Here is a 26,646-nt window from a genome sequence, read left to right as displayed (position 1 = left end):
GGCTTTGAGGTCATGACATATGATGATCAGTTGAAGAAACTAAGGGTTAGTCACCTTGATCCTCAGATACTTAGTAGGTATGTGACCCTGGGCAAGTCACTTCAGTTTCCTCAATTGTAAAATGGGGATAATAACAGCACCTACTTCTCAGGTTTGTTATGAGGATCAAGTGAGATAATATTTGTAAAATGCTTAGCACAGTGAATGGAACATAAAGGGCACTATATAAATGCTGGTTTCCTTCTCTTCCCTTCCTATATTCTATTATTTTCTATAAGCTATATCTTATTCCTGGCATGTTTTATACTTTTCAGAGATGTAATTTTTCTTCTGCATTAAGCCATGCCATGCCTTCCTTGAAGCATTCCTTGATTTTCCCTGTTAGGATTCTCTCCCTCCTCAAATTACTCTGTATTAACTTATCTGTGTTTATGTTGTCTCCTCTTGGTAGAACAAAATTTCCTCGAGGGAAGCAATGAACTATTTTAAAAAAAAATTCCCTTTGCCTAGTGACTTAAACTATTTTTTTCTAGTTGTCATTGCTAGCCACTGCATGAGTAAGTCAGCACAGGTTATAGACAGTTGAATTGGAATTTATCCACCTGAATGTGATTCTACCATCAGTAGGTGATGGACATGTGTGTCTCACAATCCGACAGATAACATATATAGTTTCTCCTCCCGAAATACATTAATCCAGAATTTGACTATGATTAGATAGGTCACATAAGCAGCCTTACAAAGCAATTTTGGGTAGGATCAGGTAGGGCACTAGACTAGAAAAGGTATAGTTTTAGCAAAGAGAAAAAGGATGCTTCAACTGTTAAAAAGGTCTTTAGCAAGGGCAGCTAGGTGGCACAGTGGATAGAGCACCGGCCCTGGAGTCAGGAGTACCTGAGTTCAAATCTGGCCTTAGACACTTGACACTTACTAGCTGTGTGACCCTGGGCAAGTCACTTAACCCCAATTGCCTCACTAAAAAAAAAAAAAGAATTGTGAAATAAATAACTAGCTATCAATAAATGTTTCTGACAGTAGAAATTGTTCAAGTTTTGGGCAGCTAGGTGGCACAGTGGATAGAGCACCGGCCCTGGAGTCAGGAGTACCTGGGTTCAAATCCGGCCTCAGACACTTAACACTTACTAGCTGTGTGACCCTGGGCAAGTCACTTAACCCCAATTGCCATACTAAAAAAAAAAAAAAGGTCTTTAGCATAACCATTTATACTAGATCAAAGAAGCCATATATTCTCTATTAATCAGTTAGCCAAAGCTGGGTCAAAGGGTATACACAGCTTTATAGCCCTTTGGGCATAATTCCAAATTGCTCTCCAGAATGGTTGGATCAGTTCACAGCACCACCAACAATGCATTAGTGTTCCAATTTTTCCACAGCTTCTCCAACATTTATTATTTTCCTTTTTCGTAATTTTAGCCAATCTGATATCAGGTGGTACCTCAGAGTTATTTTAATTTGTGTCTCTCTAATCATTAGAGATTTAGAGCATTTTTTCATATGGGAATATTTTTTAAGTTGAGGTCTGCTCTGGAGGCACCAGGGTCCCTGTTTTGGGCTTCTTGTGCAGGGGTATAGGTGCTGTTTCACTAGCTTTTTACACTGAAGACTTTAAGTGTGTGCAGTTCCGTGTCCCCCCCTCCCCTGGCACTTCCTGTCTGAGCGCGCTAGTATCAGTGGGCCTAGTCGTGCCTGTCCTGTTCGTGGCCCTACAGCTGGCAACTTGCCCTCTCAGCTGGTACAGGTAGGTTTTTCCACAGTCCTGCTGGGCCACCAGATTTTTGAGCCAGGTTCCAGGGGCCTCAGTTGTTCAGCTGTGGCCCGCAGCTCCTGTTGACTTGCCCAGACCCCCTCGGTGCTGGGCTGCTGCCCTGCTCTGCGCCTCCCTTTTGCCCGAGTCAGACCAACCTTTTCCTGAAGTCTTCTAAATTATCTCTGGTTGGAAGACTGTGTCTCTCTGTCTCTTTGCAGGTTCTGTAGTTTCAGAATCTCTCCAGAGGCTTGATTTAATGTTCTTTTTGAGGGAACAGGAGAGCTCAGGCAGCTTGCTGTTTCCTCTCCGCCATCTTGGCTCTGCCTCCAAAATCTACTCAATAAGTAGTCAAAGGGGAATAAAGTAAAGGAAAATCGTAAAGGTAGACAGAGTCCAGGTTGTGAAAGGCTTTAAAAGTCAAAGAGGATTTTATATTTGGTCCAGCAGATAATAGGAGCTAATGGAATTTATTAAGTAGCTGGGTGCCATGGTCAGATCTGTTCTTTAGGAAGATCACTTTGGCAACTGAATGGAGAATGAATTGGCATGGGGAAAGACCAACGAAAGTTAGAGAGACCAACTAAAAGGCTACTGTAGTAGTTTAAGTGTGAATTGATGAAAGCCTGCTCCATGGTAGCTATTTCAGATGGGAGAAGCGTGTGTATATGAGAGATGTTACAAAGGTAGAAATTGTGGGACTTGGCAACAGATTGCATAAATGGTGTGATTGGGAGTAAAGAGTCAAATATGATTTCATGATTGTCTTCATGACAGAATATTGTGATACTATTACACATCTCAGTAATAGGAGAGTTCTGAAGAAGTGAGGTTTGAGTTTGAGGAATTTTTTTTTTCTTTTCTTTTTTTAGAAACACGGAAATTTCCTTAAAATTCTCAGATTTGTTGCCATTGAGAGAAATGATTATTTCTCATATTAATAACCGATTAATTGAGTTAGGACCAAGTTTTTCCCCCTTTTCTACTTCCTCATTCAGAATTTGGCCCCTGTCTTTGAAGTGCATGTCTTATAATGAGAGAGAAAACTCAGATCTATCTGTTCAGAAGGTAAAGAAATTTTAGTTTAGGTGAATTTGTAGATTCTGGCCCATCATTTTTTACTCAGACAGGTCTGGGGAAAACTTTGGTTCTCCCTTTTGTCTCGATTACCCTTGATGGGATGATAAGTTTCTTTGATTAAGACTGAATGAGTCCTCCAGACCCTCATTAGAAGGAGCCCACCTCTCATTATAACATTCATTCTCTCATTTCTTGTTAACCACTCAGATTTGATTGCCACCCTCAGGAACACCAACTCTTCCAAGGGCATGATTAATAAAATAATTAATTACCCGAAACTGTCTCTCTCAAACTTTTTATACATCATACCATTTAATTCTGTATAGTAGTTTGTTTTTTTGTTTGTTTGTTTGATTTTGTGGGGCAATGGGGGTTAAGTGACTTGCCCAGGGTTACACAGCTAGTAAGTGTCAAGTGTCTGAGGCTGGATTTGAACTCAGGTACTCCTGAATCCAGGGCCGGTGCTATATCCACTGTGCCACCTAGCTGCCCTAGTAGTTTCTTTTAATTCTTTTTTGTCCTTTATGAATTAATCCTGGTTATTTCATATTTTGATTTTTTTTTCCCTTCTTTTCTTGATTAGGCTAGTAAATAAATGGTTTTCCAATTTTTGCTAGTCATTTTAAAATGGGTCTCCTTTTGTATATCAGTTTACTGTTCAGTTTTCTTGTATTTCTTCATTTTGGTGTTTAGGTTTTTTTTTTCCTTCTTTTTTTTTTTTTTAAAACTTGTTCCATTCTTCTGGGAGAGGTGTTCCTTATGTTGTCTTACACTTCCTTTCTTCAAAATCATTATGTTTAGCTTACATGGATATAATGTTTTCTTTGAACATTATTCCTTTTTGTTTCTCTTCTTCTACATTGTTTGTCCTTTACCTCTGTGTATTTGTATTTCTAATCAGTTCTTCTTTCGTTTCTGTAGTGAGTTTGCCAATCTGTGGATTCAAGTTTTTCTATTCTGCTGCTTATTTCTATTTTATAGGCCATAAATTCTGCTTTCTTAAAATAATTCTGAGGGGCAGCTAGGTGGCACAGTGGGTAGAGCACTGGTCCTGAAGTCAGGAGTACCTGAGTTCAAATCCAGCCTCAGACACTTAACACTTACTAGCTGTGTGACCTTGGGCAAGTCACTTAACCCCAATTGCCTCACTAAAAAAAAAAATTCTGATGTTATTGTACAGAATGTTCTCTTGGTTCTGCTCATTTCACTCTTCATTATTCTGTGAAGATCTCTCCATGCTTTTCTAAATTCATTGAGCCATCATCATTTGGGGGGGGGGGCAATGAGGATTAAGTGACTTGCCCAGGGTCACACAGCTAGTAATTAATTGTCAAGTGTCTGAGGCCGGATTTCAACTCAGGTACTCCTGAATCCAAGGCCAGTGCTTTATCCACTGTGCCACCTAGCTGCCCCCATCATCATTTTTTATAGCAGACTAATATTCCATCATTAACATATACCATAATTTGTTAAGACATTTCCCAACTGATGTGCATCCTTGTGATTTCCAGTTTTTTTTGAATAAATTCTGCTTTCACAATTCTTATTTCTTCTTTAAACAATTTGGGAATATCATACTGTGGTCCCATGATTTTTTTGGAACCCACAGGATCTTCTGCCTCATCAGCTATTGATTCATTTTCCATTGTCTTGCAGTAATTAGTCATGGATCTCTGGAGTTGTTTTGCTTATATGGAGGGTATTTCCTTCTGTTATTAATATATTCTCTTTTGTTTTACTTGCTTATGCTCAAGTTTTTTAACTGAATTTTCTTCTTTCTGATTTCTCTGCTCATTTTAGTCCCCCTCCCACACTTCCCAAGCAGTCTCTTATTGCTTACTATGTTTCCTTCCCTTTTGATGTCAATTTCCCTTTGGGCTGGACCTCAAAACTATCCTAGTCTTCTTCCATGTTTTCTCAGCTTCAGTCTCTGCTCCAAGTGACATCTGAGGAAACAATTGCCCCTAGCTGGATGCCATTCCCCTTTACCTCTGGCCTGGTGTACTGCCGCACAGGTTGATCTTTCAGTTCTCTTGGTTCCTTAGTTCTCTGGCTGAGGTCTTGTGGTAGTCTTGCCAATGTGTGGTGGCCTTTTGTATATCAGTTCCCTACATAATTTTCATATCATATTATTTCTCTGATTTTCAAACTTTCTTTATAAATATTTTAGGATTGCAAATTTATTGTCTAATCTTTTAATTGATCATCACTGTTTCTACTTTGATCATATAAGTTTTCAGAGACAAAAATCTTTGAGGACTATTTTAACAGTGGCCCATAAATTTTGGTGTTATTTCATTGTTATTCTTTTTTTTTGTTTGTTTCTATGATTTGTTTTTTGATCCACCAGTTATTTAGTATATCATCCCCCCATTTATTTAATTTTTTTAATATATATATATATATATATATATATATATATTTATTTATTTATTTCACAGGGCCATGGCGGGGGGGGGGGGTCACTTGACTTGCCCAGGGTCACACAGCTAGTAAGTGTCAAGTGTCTGAGGCCGGATTTGAACTCGGGTACTCCTGAATCCAGGGCCGGTGCCTTATCCACTGGCCAGTGCCTTATCCACCATTATTTTCCATCTATGTTTTTGCTCATTTCCTGTATTATGACTTGCTATATGTTTTCTTTCTTATTTATCTTTCTGTTGGTTTCATCTAGCTCTCAAAAGAGAATATTAAAGTCATTATTATGTTTTATTATTGTCTTTTTGCAAAATTTTTTCATTTAAAGAATTGGCTACCATGTACTTCGGTATACGTTGCAATTTTTTCATTGTTATGCCTTTTGGCATAATCCTATTTTCCTATTTGTCTATCTTACCTTTTTAAATTTTAATTGTTGCCTAATTAGCATATTTATATAATGACCTCTGAAAGCTTTGTGATGGGCTGTTAAATATTAATCTTTGATAATTATGAAGTGATTGTTCCTTTCCTCTTTTTATCAATTGTGTTTTAAATGGTAGGGGAAGCCATTTGGGACCTTGTTCTTATTTGCCTTTAGACAAATCATTTTTCTTCATTTCTCTGAGTTTCAGTTTCCTTATCTGCAAAATGAGGGTTGGCGTAGATAGCCCATAAATTTCCTTAAAGCTCCAAATCCATCATTCTTATGACCTAGTTTTAAAAAAAGTCACCATATGGTTTTGTGAAGGCAGTTTTGCTTGTATTTTTTATCTTATGTATTTACACATATCCAAATGTTATTTTTACTAGAAAGGGAAGGAAAGGTGATTGGCAGTGGGTCAATAGAGTTTTCAGCTTCCCCACTTTCTCTTTTAGATTCTTTTGTGTCACTGTTGTGATAATGGTATTCACATCAGTTAGAACACATTGAGAAATAATCCCCCCAAAGAAAAAAATGCACAAAATGGGAAGATGTTCATTTAAAGAATTTATTGGCTAATTTACATGGTACTCAATTAGACCATGGATTTATTTAGGTTAATTGGCTATATAAATCTTTGCTTTCCTATAGAAAATGAGCTTTTGGAGGATTTCCTTTCAAATCATTTGTTTTTTTTGCTTTGCTCTGCAACATGGAGGATCATTTCCTAGTATTTATTTTCTTGAGAAATTTTAGGGTCAGAATTTTGCAGTGGGTAAAAACAAATCTTACCATTATTTAAAGTATAAAAATGTATTTTCAATAATTTCAAAAGCATTTTTGTTTTCCCCTGGTAGGCACAGGTATTTAAGCATGGAACAAGGGAAAGCTGTTTACCCTACGGTAAGTATCATTTTCATAGTTGGATGTTTTTGTAAATAGAAGGTTGGATGGGATTACTATTTACAGTATCATGAAAATGAATGGTTTAAGTTAATTTTGACTATGCCCCTCTCTTTTTAAGAATGTATAGATGTTTTAAATTGAAAAGGTTTTGAAATTTTATCTTTCATATTACCACCATAACTTTTTTCTTCCAATTCTGTTGGTAATTTTATAAGCCCACTAGCTAATAGCATAATAACTTTGATCTTTGTTCATACTCAATTTGCTTTGATTTAAAAAAAATTGATTAATTTTTTTTTCATGAACAAAAAAATCAATATTTCTTATATCTTTCCTTAGCCCCCACTATTAAAAAAAGGAAAGAAAAGAAAAACAAAACTCTTGTAACTAATATGCATAGTCAAACAAAACAAATTCCTTCATTGACCATGACCAAAAGATATGTATTGTATTGGGCACTTTGATCTCATTACTCTCTGTCAGGAGTTGGATGATTGTCTTGTTTCTTAATGTAGCATGGAGAGTTGTCAAAGGCCCATCCCTTTAGTTTTCATTCATTTCCTAAATGGACTTCTCACTCTCTGGACTTCTTCATCTTCCAAGTTTAACTCTATCCTGGGACTCACACAGTGGAAGTACCCTCTACTTCTTAGGCTTCTCTTTCTGATTGGCTGGTTCTTGTCAAAACCTCATTTTATGGAAGACGCCCAGGCCAGCCATGTCTTCATTCTTTTTCAGGCTGTACTCCTGATTCTCCCAGAACTGCTTTATACTGTTCCCCATCTAGGTATTTTCATCTCCTTCTTCCTCACCACACTTTTCAGCTTTTTTTTTTTTTTATATTATTCTCCCTCACTAGAATGTAAGCTCCTCAATAGCAGGAATTGTCTTTCTTTCAGTTTGTGTTTGTATTCCCAGTAGTTAGTTAGCATAGTGCCTGGGATATATTAGTGCTTAATAAATGTTTGTTGATTTGGAGCATGAAGAGTTTTCATAATAAATAAAATAAATAAATTTCATAAATAAAATCTTTAGATTTTTATTCACTTTGATAAAGTTTGGCCATACATATTCAAGGGAAATATGAAGTGAGATTCCTTAGGGCCCAATTGATTCTCTGAAATACTGTTTTCACTTTGCACAGCCAGACTAATAAATCCATACTTAGCCTTTTATATGCATAAGATAGTCTGAAAAGTCTATTTTTCTTCTTTTTATACCTGTTCTATAAGAAGAAAATGCTGATTTATTAATAGTATAAGATATCTGACTGTGTTCTGTTTGTTAGTTATTTTTCTTTTCTTTTTTTAAATCATAAAAGTATTTTATTATTTTCCAGTTATATATAAAGATAGTTTTCAATATTTATTTTCTTAAGTTTTTTAGTTCCAAATTTTTCTCCCTCCCCCCTCCCCAAGACAGAAAGCAATCTGATATAGGTTATATATGTATAACACATTAAACATATTTCTGTATTAGTCACGTTATGATAGAAGAATCAGAACAAAAGGGAAAAACCCAGTCCCAAAGTAGAAACAGTATGGTTCAATCTGCATTCAGAAACCACAGCACTTTTTTCTGGATGTGGAGAACATTTTCCATCATGAGTTCTTTGGAATTGTTTTGGATCATTATATTGTTGAGAAGAGCCAAGTTTATCACAGCCGATCATCATACAATGTCGCTGTTACTGTGTACAATGTTCTCCTAGTTCTGCTCACTTCACTCAGCATCAGTCCACTTAAGTCTTTCCAGGATTTTCTGAAACCTGCCTGCTCATCATTTCTTACAGCACAATAGTATTTCATTATATTCATATATTGTAACTTATTCAGCCATTCCCTAATTGATGGGCATTCCCTCGATTTCCAATTCTTTGGCATGTTTCTGTTAGTCATTGAAGGATACAGGGTCACTGCAAAATCTTTAGAAGTTACTATAAATTAAATTGTAAAGAGCAAAATTGTACAAATAAAACTATTTCAAAATACCTAGGTCTCTTATTAGATATTAGGATTTACATTGTCTTATATTTCTAGGTGATTAATAAATGTTTGATTTGAATTGAAGTGATCTGTTGTATGTAAACATCTTCATATTTTGAAATTGTCAGACTTTGCAACTTTATAGCTTTGAACCTTTGTATCCCTTCCCCCATACCGGGTCAATCAGTTAATCTCTGTCTCTCTCTCTGTCCCTGTCTCTCCAGCTGTCTGTCTATCTGTCTGTCTGTCTCTCTTTCTCTCTCTTTCTGTTTTTTTTGGGGGGGGTGAGGGGAATGGGGTGAGTTGAGCTGTGATTTCATCCATGTGAGGAACTTCTAGTATACAATATCTTTCCTTTAATGCAGATTGGCAATTATATAATGTTAATTTCTTGGGGACACTCATGGTCACATAGTGTGTGTGAAATATAGGACTTAAATTTCAAAACCAAAGTTTCACATCCTCCATAAAACTTTCCCTGATAATCTAACGCCAATTATTCACTTTCCTGTCAAATATATTTACCGTATATTATCATTTGGTATCAGAGTTATCTCTGTATATGTTATAACTTTCCTATTAGACTATTTGCTCTATTAGGGGAGGAAACATAACTTATTTCAACTTTGTGTCTCCCCCTAGCCTACCCAAGTAGGTGCACATACATTGTTACCACTGTGGTTTTACAAGTATAGAGTATTACTACTTTCATTTCTGTTCAAGAAATATTTGTCAAGCATATACAGTGTGAAAGGTACTGGGAATACAAAGTAAAAAATGAAGTACATCTGTTCTTAGGGACCTTACATTCCAATGGCAAAATGGACATTGCTCTCAGTGCAGACTTTGGTTTTTTGGAAAAGATTATAGAACAATACAAAGACAATGTACATTTTTTTTTCTGGACCTGTTATTTTATCAGTGTAGAGTAGGGGGTCAGGAAACCATGGCCTAAAAGTAGCATGGGACACAGAAAAGTTAAGTAATATGTAGCTACATAGTTTCTGTCATATGGAGTGTGAACTTCTGTCATCCAGACTCTGAAGATAGTTCTCTTATAGTTATGCCATACTTCCTCTCCATAATGTTCTGTAAAGTATTAAATGAACAATAATTAAATGCCATAATACAGACCACATTTGCTCTAGACAGTCAGGAAGGTGAAAAATTGGTATTAGATTATCAGAGAAAGCTTTATGGAGGATGTGAGGCTTGGGTCTTGAAGAATCTATAGGATTTGGACAAATATAGAGAAGGAAGGGGAAAGGATTCCAGCCAGAGTGACCAGAGCTATTGTGGGGAGAATAGGTATAGTATCTAGTGCATGTAGGTAATAATAAAAAATAAGGTTGTTTGGGCCATGTTTCACTGGAATTCAGTTCAGCAATTCACTTGAACTGAAATACATAGGGAGTTGCAAAAAAACCCAAACACCTTTGAAGACTGTATATATATTTATTACATTCTAACTAAATATTGGAAATTCACATAACCAGTGATTTCTGCCAAATGTTTACTGCTATGTGCTCTGTTTTGCAGCTTCCACTGTGCTTGAGTGCCTTGATAACTGCAAGCTCTCAGAGAGTAACCATACTCTTCTCCGGAAACTTGGTGTGAAACTTGTTCAACGACTTGGACTGACCTTTCTCAAGCCAAAGTTGGCAAAGTGGAGGTTAGTTGTGACCTTCTTATTTTCTCAGTTTAATTTGTTTGACCACCAAAAGGCAAGTATATCATGTAAAACAATGGTAGAATGTCTTGAATAATAAAATATAATTCAAAGATTTACCAATCTGTTTATTTTTCATATAAAGATTAATTTGGTCCCATAAACATTTTTAATAAATAATGTCTACTCTCTGAAAATCACTTTGTTGGACATTTGGGATATAAAAACCAGAAATAGTCCTGTCTTTAAGGAACTCATGTTTTTATGGGAATACAAAGTAAGTAAATACTAAGTAATTCAGAGGTGAGAAGAACACTAACAAACATTGGAATTAGGGTAGACTGAATAGAAAGTTGCTCTTAATTTCAGTCCAGAAGGAAGCTATGGATTCTGAGAAACATAGGTAAAGGAGTGCCTTTCAGTTATGGAAGACAACTTGTGTTTTGGAATGGGGACTGGAGATAGCATGTTGTGTCTGGTGAACAATTAGTATATCATTTTGGCTAGAATTTAGAGTGTATGAAAGGAAGTACTGTGAAGTAAATCTGGAAATGTGAATAACAGACTATTGATTGATTTAAATGGCAGGCTATAGAGTATCCTAGAGACAGTAGGGAGTGCCTAAGTATATATTTTTTTTTGGTGAGGCAATTGGGGTTAAGTGACTTGCCCAGGGTCACACAGCTAGTAAGTGTTAAGTGTCTGAGGCCAGATTTGAACTCAGGTCCTCCTGAATCCAGGGCTGGTGCTCTATCCACTGTGCCACCTAGCTGCCCCACCCCTAAACATTTTTGAGAAAGGGGGTGAGATTGTCATATTTTGGTCTTCACGAAGAGGATGGAAGTAGGGAGAACAATGAAAAGCTAAGGCAGCAATCCAGGTAAGAACTTAAGAAGGCTTGAAGCAGGGTGATGGCTTTGTGAAGGGGGAACATAGGACAGATAAGGGATATTATGAAGTTTGAATCAGCAGGATTTAGGAACTATTTAGTATGATTGAACTGCCCATAGGGTCAAGGCCAGAGCAGGACTGAGATGATGACAGAGATGGACTGAGAGAACAGGAATAGGTAGAGAAACTTGTGGTTACAATGAAGATGAAGAATATAGGTTTTTGAGGAGTGAGGCAGAGGTGGATATGCAAGCACAATTATAAAAAAGAAATTTCAGAGTTCATGGTCATGGAAGCTTCCATGGAAGCAGGGACCTTACAGACCCTATGGGTTGGGTAAGTTATCATGAAGATAAAGATCAGAGGGCATGAAAATAATGAAGTGGGAGACTGTATATGAGAGGGAATATTTGCATGAACATAGAAATGAATACCTGATATGAGGGCAAGGGTTTAGGATGGAGAAGAAGCCGTGAGCCAGGTTCTCAATTCTTTGAGAAAGCTTGAGGGCAAGTAGGCTGGAATTTTATTAAGGACTGTAATGAAGATCTGGATATAATGACATAGATACTGTATACTTCAGAGAAGATGCTGAATGATGGTAAAGATATGGTCTAGAGGTAGAAGTGAGTTTTCCTTTTGGCCCATTACATTCATGTTCATGAAAGATGAAGCACCTAGCTCTTGAAAGCAGTTTCTAGGAATGAATGTTTCAGGAAAAATAAAAGGAAGAGCCCTGATAATATCAGAAAAAATTAAATTGATTATATTTTAACCGCTAGGAAATAACTCATTACTGATATGGAAGTCATTCCTGAACCACTTGCCTGTCTGTGTTTAGGCCATAAGTTTGTTAGAGTAAAGATCAAAATCAAAGCTAGAAGGAAGAATAACAATGAGAAAAAGAACAATGTTGGCAACTGAAAAGGATGTTCTAGGGAAGTAATATTGACTTACAAAACAGTAGCTGTAGAAATTAATACTAGTTTAAAGTTTGGCAAGAGACCCAAATTTGTACAGTTATTCTTAGGAATTTTATAGAAAAAGTGAAAGGACAGCAAACAGAAGAAAAAATAATAATCTGCAAAGATTTTATAATAGACTTTTGTCATCAAGGACCATAAAATCACCATACTGGTCTCGTAACAACATAGTGCTTAGTGCTCGATGTGCTTATACAGATGATAGTAATAGTACGGAAAAGAACAAAGATGGCAAAAGATGCTAGATTAGTCTAAATTTCTATAGAAGAGAGATCTCTGCTAGAGCTGACAAAATTTTGAAAGTATTGAGGGATTAATTCACAGGTATCTGAAAGAAAGGAGGATATCAAAGATATGGAAACAATCATGGACCTTACAAAAAACACCCAGCAAAACATGAAAAACTACTGATCCAAAAGTAATTTTCATGAGAATTATCTATACACACACATCAAAAGTATTCATGATGATGGTATTTGTAAATAATAGGTAGTGATATTTCACTGTAGATCATATTTTTTTTTGAGTATTTTATTATTTTCCAGTTACATATAAAGATAGTTTTCAACATTTGTTTTTACAGGATTTTTAGTTCCAAATTTTTTTCTCCCACCCTCCCTTCCCTTCCTCCTCCCCAAGACAGAAAGCAGTCTGATATAGGTTGTATATGTACAATCATACTAAACATATTTCTACATTAGTCATCTTGTGAAAGAAGAATCAGAGCACAAGGAGAAAACCTCAAAAAAGAAGGAAAAAAAACCAGTCCAAAAGTAGAAACAGTATGGTTCAATCTACATTCATAATTCACAGTTCTTTTTTTCTGGATGTTGAGAACATTTTTTCTATCATGAGTTGTAGATCATATTTTGACTGTCACAATTGTCTAAGATATGTAGTGAATATCAGATACCTCTGTACTTACTCTTTTTTTTTCATTAGCAAAAATTTATGTTGCCTCTTTATACCCAATTGTAATAAAAAAAGTAAAACAAAACATTTTAAACCTATATAGTCAAGGAAAAAAAATTCTCACATTCGTTAGGTCCAGAAATATATGCCTTATTTTGTATCTTTAGTCTGTTACTTTTCTGTCAAGAATTAGATAGGCTAATTCTCTGGAATTATGATTGGTTTCTGCATTAATGAGAGATCTTAAATCCATCAAAGTAGTTTGTTTTTATATGTTGTTTGTTTAAATTGTTCTGGTTCTGTTTACTTTGCTCTGTATCATTTGATACAAATATTCCCAGAACACATGTATTCTGGGGAACCAGAAATCATTCCTGTCTGCATTTAGTACAACATAGTGTTATTCCATTAGATTCACATGCCATAATTTGTTTAGCCATACCTTAACTGATGGACACTTTCTTGGTTCTCAGTTCTTTGCTACTGAAAAAAAGAATTGCCATGAATATTTTTGTTCATAGAGGTACTTTCCTTCTTTCTTTGATCTCTTTGGAGTATAACTTATAGTTGTGGTATTGCTGGGCCAAAGGGTAGTGCATTTTGAAATTGCTTGCCAAAATGGCTGCACCAGTTTCCAGCTCCACCAGTGGATTAGTATTTCCATTATCCTACAGCCCCTCAAACATAATTTTTTGTCATGTCAGAATGGTTGATGTTGTGAGGTAGAATTCCAGAATTACTTTAATTTGAACTTCTCTAATTTCTAGTGATTTGGAGCATGTTTTCTGGCTATTGATAGCTTATTTTTCTTCCTTTGAAAAATTCTAGCTCATATTCCTTGACCATTTATTAGTTAAGGAATGACTCTTACTCATAAAATTTTAATGTTTCTTAGGTATTTTAGAAATGAGACTTTTGTCAGAGAAACGATGCAGATTTCTCTCTAGTTAATATGTTATTTCCCTTCTAATTTTAGTTGCATTGATTTTGTTAGTGGAAAAAAACCCTTCAAATTTCATATAATATAAATGTTTGATTTTGCCTTCTGTAATACTCCTTATCCCTTGTTTGGTCAAGAACTCTTTTCTTAGCTATAGATCTGAAATGAAATGTTTTCCTTGCTCCTTCAATTTTTTTTAGGATATCATATCTTTTATATCTACATTATATCCATTTGTAACTTATTTTGGTAAGTAGTTAAAGGTGTTGTTACAGTGACTATTCCCTATCACTGTATTGTTCTTCCTTTTCCCCTCTCCCAAATGCTGTTTTCTCAAAGAGACCTTTCCTGTTTCCTCCTCTAGCATTTAATGCCTTCTTCTCCCTCCCACAATCAAATCTCTTTGTATCTGCTATGTTCCTATTTATGTACATGATGTCTCCCCCATTAAAATGTAAACTCCATGGTGGTAGGGACTTATTTGCCTTTTTTTATATCACCAGTGCTTAACACAGTGCCTGGCACATAGTAGGAACTTTATAAGTAATTGTTGATTGATTGATTTATCTGAGACAGATGGTACAAATGGACAGTGAATTGGACACATAATGAAATAGGAGAATGACCTTCCTTCAGGAAATTGGAAAATTTCTTAAAACACCCTCAGCTTCTTCCAGAAGCAAAGGCATAGTTTTAATAAAAATATTCTTTTAGTGTTTTATGTATATGTAGCATAATATTGTCAGAGGAATTAAAAATGAATACCAATAAGAGGGCAATAGAGAGACAAATTCATGCTTTTCCATTGTCCTTTCAAGCAATTCTCATGTTTAATTCCTCTGACAGCACAATATTTTGTTTTTGTTTTTTTTTTACATATAAGGTATTTTATTTTTTCTGTTACATGTAAAGATAGTTCTCAACTTTTGTTTATACAAGCTTTACAATTTCAGATTTTTCTCCCTCCCTCCCCTCCCTCCCCCCTCCCCTAGACAGCAGGTAATCTGATATAGGTTATATATATATCTATACACACACATATATATATCCATAATAACATTAATCCTATTTCTGCATTAATCCTGTTATAAGAGAAAAAATCAGGGCCGTAATGCAAAACCTCAAAATAGAAAAAAAAAAAAACCCAACAGCACCCAAAACAAAAGAAATAGTATGGTTCAATCAGCATCTATACTCCACAGTTCTTTTTTTTTTTTTTCCTTGGATTTGGAGATCCTCTTCTATCATGAGTTCCCTAGAACTCTTCTGTACCATTGCATTGGTGAGAAGAATATAGTCCATCACAGTAGGTCAACACTCAATGTTGATGATACTGTGTACAATGTTCTTCTGGTTCTGCTCATCTCACTCATCATCAGCTCATGGAAGACCCTCCAGGTTTCTCTGAACTCCTCCTGCTCATCATTTCTTACAGCACAATAGTATTCCATTGTATTCATATACCACAACTTGTTCAGCCATTCCCCAATTGATGGGCACCCCCTCAACTTCCAATTCCTTGCTACCACGTAAAGAGCAGCTATAAATATTTTTGTACATGTGGGTCCCTTTCCCCTTTCCATGATTTCTTTGGGAAAAAGACATAAAAGTGGAATTGCTGGGTCAAAGGGTATGCACAGCTTTATCGCCCTTTGGGCATAATTCCAAATTGCTCTCCAGAATGGTTGGACCAGTTCACAGCTCCACCAACAATGGATTAGTGTTCCAATTTTCCCATAGCTTCTCCAACATTTACTATCTTCTTTTTTTGTCATTTTAGCCAATCTGATAGGTGTCAGGTGGTACCTCAGAGTTGTTTTAATTTGCATATCTCTAATCATTAGAGATTTAGAGCATTTTTTCATATGGGAATAGATGGCTTTGGTTTCTTCATCAGAAAACTGATTGTTCATATCCTTTGACCATTTCTCAATTGGGGAATGACTTGGATTCTTATAAATTTGATTTAGTTCCCTATATATTTTAGAGATGAGGCCTTTATCAGAAGTACTGGCCATAAAAATTGTTTCCCAGCTTTCTGCCTCCCTTCTAATTTTGGATGCATTGCTTCTGTTTGTACAGAAATTTTTTAATTTAATATAATCAAAATTATCCATTTTGCATTTTATAATATACTCTATCTCTTGTTTGGTCAAAAACTGTTTTCCTTTCCAAAGATCTGATAGGTAGACTATTCCTTTCTCTCCTAATTTACCTATGGTATCACCTCTTATGTCTAAATCGTTATCCATTTTGACCTTATTTTAGTATAAGGTGTAAGATGTTGGTCTATGCCTAATTTCTGCCATACTATCTTCCAGTTTTCCCAGCAGTTTTTGTCAAATATTGAGTTCCTATCCCAGAAGCTGGAGTCTTTGGGTTTATCAAACACTACATTACTAGTGTCATTTACTACTGCATTTCCTGAGCCTAGCCTATTCCATTGATCTACCACTCTATTTTTTAGCCAGTACCAGATAGTTTTGATGACTGCTGCTTTATAGTAAAGCTCCAGGTTTGGTACCGCTAACCCACCTTCCTGTGAATTTTTTTCATTATTTCCCTGGATATTCTTGATTTTTTGTTTTTCCAGATGAATTTTGTTATTATTTTTTCTAGCTGTATAAAATAATTTTTAGGTAGTCTGATTGGTATGGCACTGAATAAGTAAATTAATTTAGGCAGTATTGTCATTTTTACTATATTAGCTCTGCCTGACAGCACAATATTACATGAGTTGCAGGCATACAAAATCAGTTGAAAAAGTATTTCTGCTTCTCCCTTATTAGGTATTATTCCTTTTATCAGTAAGTCAGTCAACTGGCATTTATGAAACTTCTGCTATGTGCCAGGCACTGTAGTGCTAGATAAAAGATAGCAAAAGACAGTCCCTGCTCTCAATATGCACACAACCATGTAGAGATATCTGGAGGATAAATTGGAAATAATTAACAGAGGGAAGGCGCTAGCAATAAGAGAAACTGGAAAAGTCTTCTTATAAAAGGTGGGACTTTTAGTGAGACTTGAAGGGATCCAAGGAAGCCATGAGGTAGAGATGAGAAGGGAGAAATGTTTCAGACATGTAGGACAGCTAGTGAAAAAGCTTAGAGACAGGAGGTGGCGTTTTTGGTGTTAGGAACAGTAAGGAGGTCAGTGCCACTGGATTGCTGAGTAAGTGCTGAGATAAAAAGTGTAAACCTGAGAGGTAAGAAGGGGCTAGTGGAGGGCTTTACTAATCAAAAAGGATATTGGATCCTGGAAGAAATAGAGAGCCACTGGATTTTTTGAATGGGGGAGTGATATGGTTAGACCTGTGCTCTGTAAAGATGAATTTGTTATATTTTTTAAAGTAATAAACAGTTTGGGGTTCTAATTTTTATCCCTCATTCCCTCCCTCCCCCTCCCTTTTCCCTGAGGCAATAAGCAATCAGATATAGGTTAATATATAACCTACGATTATATAAAACATTACCATATTAGTCATTTTGTATAAGAAAACTTCAATAAAAGAAAAAATGAAAGAAAGTGAAAAATAGCATGCTTCAGTCTATGTTCCATCAATATCAGTTCTTTCTTTGGAGTTGGATAGCATGCTTCATCATTAGTCCTTTGGGATTGTCTTGGATCATTGTATTGTTGACAATAGTTAAGTCATTCACAGTTTTTCATCAAACAATATTGCTGTCTTTGTGCACAATGTTCTCTTGGTTTTGATTACTTCACTATACAAGTCTTTCCAGGCCTTTCTGAAATCATCTTCCTTGTCATTTTTTATAACACAATAATATTCCATCACCATCCTATACCATAGTTTGTTTAGCCATTCCCCAATTGATGGTCATTTCTTTGATTTCCAATTCTTAGCCACCAGAAAAAGAGCTGCTATAAATATCTTTGTATAAATAGGTCTTTTTCTCTTTTGGGGAATGTCTTTGGGATATAAACCTAGCAGTGGGCCTAGTTCCAAATTTCTCTCCAGAATTGCTGGATCTTTTCATAACTCCACTAACGGTGGATTCGAGTCCCAGTATAAAAATGAATTTGACAATTGAAGGGTGGATGTACTTGAGTCAGGCAGAGTAACCAGCAGCTAAACACTAGTTTAGATATGAAATGATAATTTCTTGTACCAGTGTGTTAGAAATGTCAGAGGAGAGAATATGAGATGTTATGAAGGTAAAATCAAGAGGCCTAGGAAACAGATCAGATATGGGGGTAAAGAGGATGAGAGGATGAGAAATTGAGGATGACATCTAGGTCGTATGCATGGGTGACTAGGAAATGGTGGTACCCTTCATAGTAACAGGGAAGTTAGGAAGAGGGTAGAATGTAGATTTTGGGAGAAATATTATTAATTCAATTTTGGACAGATGGAACTTAAGATGTCTACAAGAACAACTAATTGATACACTTTTCTCTCTAGGTTTTCATGGCATTGTACTTTCCTGCTTCTCCTCCTACCTATCTCATTTATCCTTCTGAGTCTGTCTCTCTGTGTAGCTGATGTGGGGTAGAGAAATAGGTTATGGGAGATGAGTATGTTGAGGAATTGTAAGGTTGGGGAGTTTGATGGAGTATCAATATATTAACATCCCTTTGTATGAGGGTAGCAATGACCTTGTATGAGGGGAGGAGTTAGAGAAGAGATGACTGTGAGCCAGGCACTGAATTCACTGAAGATAACACTAGCCACCAGGATTTTGATTGGCTAATAAGTATGAATTGAATGAACTCCGAAAGAAAAGTTACTGAGTGATGGTGATAGATGGAGAGCCAAGTATGGCAGTGGGGAGCAAGGAGTATTCTGAATCCCTCAATGATACCAGGGATTCAGAGTTTGTGGAAGAGGTATGTATGAAAGTATAACCAGTGATGGGAAGGTTGTCCAGGGAAGCTGTATCTTCTGGAGGGAGGTAGTTCTTAGTGAATGCGAAAAGATGGAAGGAATAGGAAAGGAACAGATTTAAGAGGAATATATATCTATTACTTTTGGAGCAAGCATTGCAGAGAACACAGTGCAAGGAGTAGGTAGCTTTAGAGTGGAATGTTGATAGGGTTGGATTATGGGGATTGGGAATAAGGAATTGGGGGACCAAAAAAGGGATTTGAAAAATGGCAGCCAGGAATTTAGACTCAGGGATAAATATAAATATATATACTTACTATGTATATGAAACTGGACAAGTCACTTAATCCCTGTTTGCCTTAATTACCTCATCTGTAAAGTGGGGATAATAATAGCACTTTCCTCCCAGGGTTGTTGTGAATATTAAATGAGGTAATAATTGTAAAAGATTTAGCACAGTGCCTAGCATATAGTAAACACTATATAAATGTTAGTTGTCATTGTTGTTATTAGCCACTGCTAGGTTTATATCCCAAAGATATCCCCAAAAAAGAGAAAAAGACTTATTTGTACAAAAATATTTATGGCAGCTCTTTTTTGTGGTGGCTAAGAATTGTAAATCAAAGGAATGCCCATCAATTGGGGTATGGCTAAACAGGCTATGGTATATGATGGTGATGAAATATTACTGTGCTATAAGAAATGACAAACAGGTCATCAAGCCTTCAGAAAGGCTTGGAACTGATATATAATGAAGTGAGCAGAACCAAGAGAACATTGTGCACAGCAATATTGTTTGATGAATAACTGAATGACTTTTCCAAAAAAGCTATGTTTTATTAATTCAATTAAAAAAAAACCCTCAGTTTTCTAATCTTCTTTTGATTTTTGAGATTTTTAATTTAGTGTTCAATTAGGACTTTTAAAATAGTAGGTTTTCTAGTTTTTTATTTGTATTCCCAATTTATTTATCTCTTCTTTCTCTGTTTTCCTGACTCCAGGCCTGGGACTCTATATCCATTGTGCCACCTAGCTGACCCCTGTTAAGGGAGAGCCAGGCTAAAATGCTTCTTCTCACATTACCATCTTTACTTTGCCCCTAGGCCACTGATTCTTTAATTATTTCTCCTTGAACTGTTATACAGGGTTTTTTCCTTTTTCTATCCCTAGCACTTAGTATGATGTCTGGCAGATAATAGGTGCTTAATTAATGCTTATTGATTGATTGATTAGGGAAATTGGTCTGTAGTTTTTTTCTCTGTTTTGGTTCTCCCTGCTTTAGATATCAAAACCATATTTGTATCATAGAAGGAATTTTGTAGGATCTCTTCTTATTTTTAAAAAGTTTTTTTAAAAAAATTTTATCTATTTTTTCTGTTACATGTAAAGATAGTTCTCAACTTTTGTTTATACAAGCTTTCCAATTTCAGATTTTTCTCCCTCCCTCCCCTCCCTCCCACCTCCCTTAGACAGCAGGTAATCTGATATAGGTTTTATATATATATATATATATATATATATATAACATTAAACATATTTCTGTGTTAGTCATGTTATAAGAGAAAAATCAGAGCAATGAGGAAAAACCTCAAAATAGAAAAACAACAGCACCAAAAACAAAAGAAATAGTATGGTTCATTCAGCATCTATACTCCACAGTTCTTTTTTTCTTTTTCCCTGGATTTGGAGATCCTCCTCCATCATGAGTTCCCTGGAACCCTTCTGTATTATTGCATTGGTGAGAATATAGTCAATCACAGTAGGTCAACACACAATGTTGATGATACTGTGTACAGTGTTCTTCTGGTTCTGCTCATCTCACTCATCATCAGCCCATGCAAGACCCTCCAGGTTTCTCTGAACTCCTGCTCATCATTTCTTACAGCACAGTAGTATTCCATTGTATTCATATACCACAACTTGTCCAGCCATTCCCTAATTGATGGGCATCCCCATAACTTCCAATTCCTTGCCACCACATAAAGAGCAGCTATAAATATCTTTGTACATGTGGGTCCTTCTCCCCTTTCTATGATCTCTTTGGGAAAAAGAACCAAAAGTGGTATTGCTGGGTCAAAGGGTATGCACAGCTTCACAACCCTTTGGGCATAATTCCAAATTGCTCTCCAGAATGGTTGGATCAGTTCACAGCTCCACCAACAATGCATTAGTGTTCCAATTTTTCCACAGCTTCTCCAACATTTATTATTTTCCTTTTTTGTCATTTTAGCCAATATAATAGGTGTCAGATGGTACCTCAAAGTTTTTTTAATTTGCATCTCTCTAATCATTAGTGATTTAGAGCATTTTTTCATATGGGAATAGATAGGTTTGATTTCTTCATCAGAAAACTGCCTGTTCATATCCTTTGACCATTTCTCAATTGGGGAATGACTTGGATTCTTGTAAATTTGATTTAGTTCCCTATATATTTTAGAGATGAGGTCTTTATCAGAAGTACTGGCCATAAAAATTGTTTCCCAGCTTTCTGCCTCCCTTCTAATTTTGGATGCATTGCTTCTGTTTGTACAAAACCTTTTTAATTTAATGTAATCAAGATCATCCATTTTGCATTTTATAATATTCTCTATCTCTTGTTTGGTCATAAACTGTTTTCCTTTCCAAAAATCTGAAAGGTAGACTATTCCTTTCTCTCCTAATTTACCTATGGTATCACCTCTTATGTCTAAATCGTTATCCATTTTGACCTTATTTTAGTATAAGGTGTAAGATGTTGGTCTATGCCTAATTTCTGCCAAAGTATCTTCCAGTTTTCCCAGCAGTTTTTGTCAAATACCTAGTTCCTATCCCAGAAGCTGGAGTCTTTGGGTTTATCAAATACTACATTACTAGTGTTTCCTGTGCCTAGCCTATTCCATTGATCCTCCACTCTATTTCTTAGCTAGTTCCAGATAGTTTTGATGACTGCTGCTTTATAGTAAAGCTCTAGGTTTGGTACCGCTAACCCATCTTCCTGTGAATTTTTTTTTCATTATTTCTCTGGATATTCTTGATTTTTTTGTTTTTCCAGATGAATTTTGTTATTATTTTTTCTAGCTCTATAAAATAATTTTTAGGTAGTCTGATTGGTATGGCACTGAATAAGTAAATTAATTTAGGTAGTATTATCATTTTTACTATATAAGCTCTGCCTATCCATGAGCAATTGATATCTTTCCAGTTATTTAGATCTGATTTGATTTGTGTGAAGATTGTTTGGTAGTTGTGTTCATAGAGTTCTTGGGTTTGTCTTGGCAAGTAGACTCCCAAGTATTTTATATTATCTACTGTTACTTGAAATGGAATTTCTCTTTCTATCTCTTGCTGCTGGACTTTGTTGGTCATTATAGAAATGCTGATGATTTATGTGGATTTATTTTATATCCTGCTACTTTGCTAAATTGTTAATTGTTTCAAGTAATTTTTGAGTTGATTCTCTAGGATTCTTTAAGTATACCATCATATCATCTGCAAAGAGTGATAGTTTTGTTTCCTCCTTGCCTATTCTAATTCCTTTAATTCCTTTTTTTGTTTGTTTTTGGTGAGGCATTTGGGGTTAAGTGACTTGCCCAGGGTCACACAGCTAGTAAGTGTCAATCATCTGAGGCCGGATTTGAACTCAGGTACTCCTTACTCCAGGGCTGGTGCTCTATCCACTGTGCCACCTAGCTGCCCCCTTTTTAATTCCTTTTTCTTCTCTGATTGCTAAAGCTAACATTTCTAGTACAATATTAAATAATAGGGGTGATAATGGACATCCCTGTTTTCACCCCTGATCTTATTGGGAAGGCTTCTAATTTATCTCCATTGCATATAATGCTTGCTGATGGTTTTAGGTAGATACTGTTTATTATTTTAAGGAAAGCTCCTCCTATTCTTAAGCTCTCTAGTGTTTTTATTAGGAATGGGTGCTGTATTTTGTGAAAAGCTTTCTCTGCATCTATTGAGATAATCATATGATTTTGGTTGGTTTTCTTATTGATGTGGTTGATTATGTTGATAGTTTTCCTAATGTTGAACCAGCCCTGCATTCCTGGTATAAATCCTACCTGGTCATAGTGTATTATCCTGGTGATCACTTGCTGTAATCTCCTTGCTAATATCTTTTTTTTTTTTTTTAAATGTATGAGGTATTTTATTTTTTCCGTTACATGTAAAGATAGTTCTCAACTTTTGTTTATACATGCTTTGCAATTTCAGATTTTTCTCCCTCCCTCCCCCCTCCCCTAGACAGCAGGTAATCTGATATAGGTTATATCTATATATCTCTATACATATACATATACATATACATATACATATACATATATATATACACACACATATATATATACACATAATAACATTAATCCTATTTCTGCATTATTCCTGTTACAAGAGAAAGAATCAGAGCAGTGATGCAAAACCTCAAAATAGAAAAAAAACAACAGCACCCAAAACAAAAGAAATAATATGGTTCAATCAGCATCTATATGCCACAGTTCTTTCTTTCTTTTTTTTTTCTTGGATTTGGAGATCCTCTTCTATCATGAGTTCCCTGGAACTCTTCTGTACCATTGCATTGGTGAGAAGAATATAGTCCATCACAGTAGATCAACACTCAATGTTGCTAATATCTTATTTAAGATTTTAGCATCAATATTCATTAGGGAAATTGGTCTATAATTTTCTTTCTCTGTTTTTGCTTTGCCTGGTTTTGGTATCACCACCATATTTGTGTCATAAAACAAATTTGGTAGAACTCCTTCTTCACCAATTTTTCCAAATAATTTGTATAATATTGGAATTAATTGTTCTTTAAATGTTTGGCAAAATTCACCTGTAAACCCATCTGGCCCTGGGGGTTTTTTCTTAGGGAGATCATTAATGGCTTGTTCAATTTCATCCCCCCCCCCCCCCCCCCCCCCCCCCCCCCCCCCCCCCCCCGCAATGGGGATTGAGTGACTTGCCCAGGGTCGCACAGCTAGTCAATTTCGTTTTCTAATATGGGTTTATTTAAGCTTTTATTTCCTCTTCAGTTAACCTGGGCAGTTTGTGTTTTTGTAAATATTCATCCATTTCATTTTAGATTGTCAAATAATTCTTTATTATTGATTTAATTTCCACTTCATTGGTGGTAACACCACCCATTTCATTTTTGATACTGATAATTTGGTTTTCTTCTTTCTTTTTTTAAATCAAATTAACAAACATTTAATCTATTTTATTGGTCTTTTCATAAAACCAGCTCTTAGTTTTATTGATTAATTCTATAGTTTTTTTGCTTTCAATCTTATTAATTTCTCCTTTAATTTTCAGGATCTCTAGTTTAGTATCTAATTGGGGATTTCTAATTTATTCTTTTTCTAGCTTTTCAAATTGCATGTCCAATTCATTAATCTTCTCTTTCTGTTTTTTATTCATGTAAGCATTTAGTGCTATAAATTTTTCCCTAAGCACTGCTTTGGCTGCATCCCATAGATTTTGGTATGTTGTCTCATTATTGTCATTCTCTTGGATATAGTTATTTATTGTTTCTATGATTTGTTGTTTGACCCATTCATTCTTTAGAATGAAATTATTTAGTTTCCAATTGATTTTCATTCTACTTTTCCCTGGCTCTTTCTTTCATGTAATTTTTATTGCATCATGATCTGAGAAGTATGCATTTACTATTTCTGCCTTTCTACATTTGACTATGATGTTTTTGTGCCCTAATACATGGTCAATTTTTGAAAATGTGCCATGTATTGCTGAAAAAAGGTATATTCCTTTCTATCCCCATTCAGTTTTCTCTAGACATCTATCATGTCTAACTTTTCTAGTAATCTATTCACCTCTTTCACTTCTTTCTTTGTTTTTTGTTCTTTTGTGGGGCAATGGGGGTAAGTGACTTGCCCAGGGTCACACAGCTGGGTCACTGTGCCACTTAGCCGCCCCTACTTCTATCTTATTTATTTTTCGGCTAGATTTATCTAATTCTGAGAGGGGGAGATTCAGATCCTCCACTATTATAGTATTACTGTCTAATTCCTCTTGTAACTCATTTAACTCCTCTAAGAATTTGGATGCTATACCACTTGGCGCATACATATTTAATATTGATATTACTTCATTATCTATAGTACCTTTTTGCAAGATGTAGTTTCCTTCCTTATCTCTTTTAATGAGATCTATTTTTGCCTGTGCTTTGTCTGAGATAAGGATTGCTACCCCTGCTTTTTTTTTTTTTTTTTTTTAGTGAGGCAATTGGGGTTAAGTGACTTGCCCAGGGTCACACAGCTAGTAAGTGTTAAGTGCCTGAGGCCGGATTTGAACTCAGGTACTACTGACTCCAGGGCCGGTGCTCTATCCACTGCGCCACCTAGCTGCCCCCCACCCCTGCTTTTTTTACTTTAGCTGAAGCATAATATATTCTGCTCCAGCCTTTACCTTTACTCTGTGTGTATCTCTCTGCTTCAAATGTGTTTCTTGTAAACAGCATATTGTAGGATTCTTTTTTTTAATCCACTCTGCAATTCACTTCCATTTTATAGCAGAGTTTATCCCATTCACATTCACAGTTATTATTACTGTCTATTCCCCTCCATTCTATTTACCCCCTTTGTCCTTTTGACGTTTTGCTTCTTAGCCCTGCCCCCCCCAACCTGCCCTCCGTTTTTAATCACCCCCCTCCCTTTTCTTTACCCTTTTCTCCCTTGCTTTTGTCCTCCTTTCTATCAGTCCTCCCCTTTCCATTCCCCTTTTACTTCCCTAAACAGTGAGCTAAGTTTCTTTATCCCAATTAACATATATGTTATTCCCTCTTTGAATCAAATCTAATGAGAGTAGGGTTGAAACAATGTTCACCCCTCCTTTCTTTCCCTCTATTGTAATAGTTTTTCTTTTTCACCTCTTCATATGATGTCATTCACCCCAATCCACCTCCCCTTTCCTCTCCTCCCCATAGACTCCCTTTTTAACCTCTTAATTTTCTTTGTATCATAACATCAAAGACAATTTATATTTATACCCTCTGTGTAAAGTCCTTCTCTCTGCCCAAATACATTTACAATTCTTAAGAGTTATGAGTATTATCTTACCATGTTGGGATGTAAACAGTTTTAACCTAATTGACTAACTTTTTTTTCCCCTCTGTTTACCTTCTCTTGAGTCTTGTATGTTAAGATCGAATTTTCTATTGAGTTCTGGTCTTTTCATCAGGAAAGATTGAAAGTTCCCAATGTCATTGAATGTCCATCTTTTCCTCTGAAAGAGAATGCACATTTTTGCTGGGTAATAGATTCTTGGCTGCAATCCAAGCTCCTTTGCCTTCCCGGAATATCATATTCCAAGCCTTGTGGTCCTTTAATGTTGAAGCTGCCAGGTCCTGAGCAATCCTGACTGTGGCTCCATGATATTTAAATTGCTTCTTTCTGGCTGCTTGGAGTATTTTCTCCTTCACCTGATAATTCTGGAATTTGGTGACAATATTCCTTGGAGTTTTTCTTTTGGGGTCTCTTTCAGGAGGTGATTGGTGAATTCTTTCAATGATGATTTTATCCTCTGATTCTATGATATCAGGGCAGTTCTCCTTAATAATTTCCTGGAATATGGTGTCTAGATTCTTTTTCTGATCATGGCTTTCAGGCAGTCCAATGATTCTCAAATTGTCTTTCCTGGATCTGTTTTTCAGATCAGTTGTCTTTCCAATGAGATATTTCACATTTTCTTCTATTTTTTCATTCTTTTGATTCTGCTTGACTGATTCCTGGTGTCTCATGGATTCCTTATCTTCCAACTGTCCAGGTCTAATTTTTAAGGCAGTGTTTTCTTTAGTGAGATAATGCATCTTTTTTTCCATTTGGC

General features: G+C 35.8%; 1 protein-coding gene across 1 annotated transcript in view; it reads left to right on the top strand.

Moving 5' to 3' along the window:
• Positions 1 to 26,646, top strand: part of TBCD (tubulin folding cofactor D) — a 448,209-nt gene that overhangs the window by 78,107 nt on the left and 343,456 nt on the right. The window contains 2 exon segments of the mRNA XM_044001676.1: positions 6,545 to 6,590; positions 10,118 to 10,250. Coding sequence (XP_043857611.1) covers positions 6,545 to 6,590; positions 10,118 to 10,250 — 179 coding nt within the window.

Source organism: Dromiciops gliroides, chromosome 4, assembly GCF_019393635.1.
Source record: "Dromiciops gliroides isolate mDroGli1 chromosome 4, mDroGli1.pri, whole genome shotgun sequence".
NCBI lineage: Eukaryota > Metazoa > Chordata > Mammalia > Microbiotheria > Microbiotheriidae > Dromiciops > Dromiciops gliroides.
The sequence above is the reverse complement of the archived record's forward strand: the minus strand, read 5'-3'. Positions and strand labels throughout refer to the sequence as shown.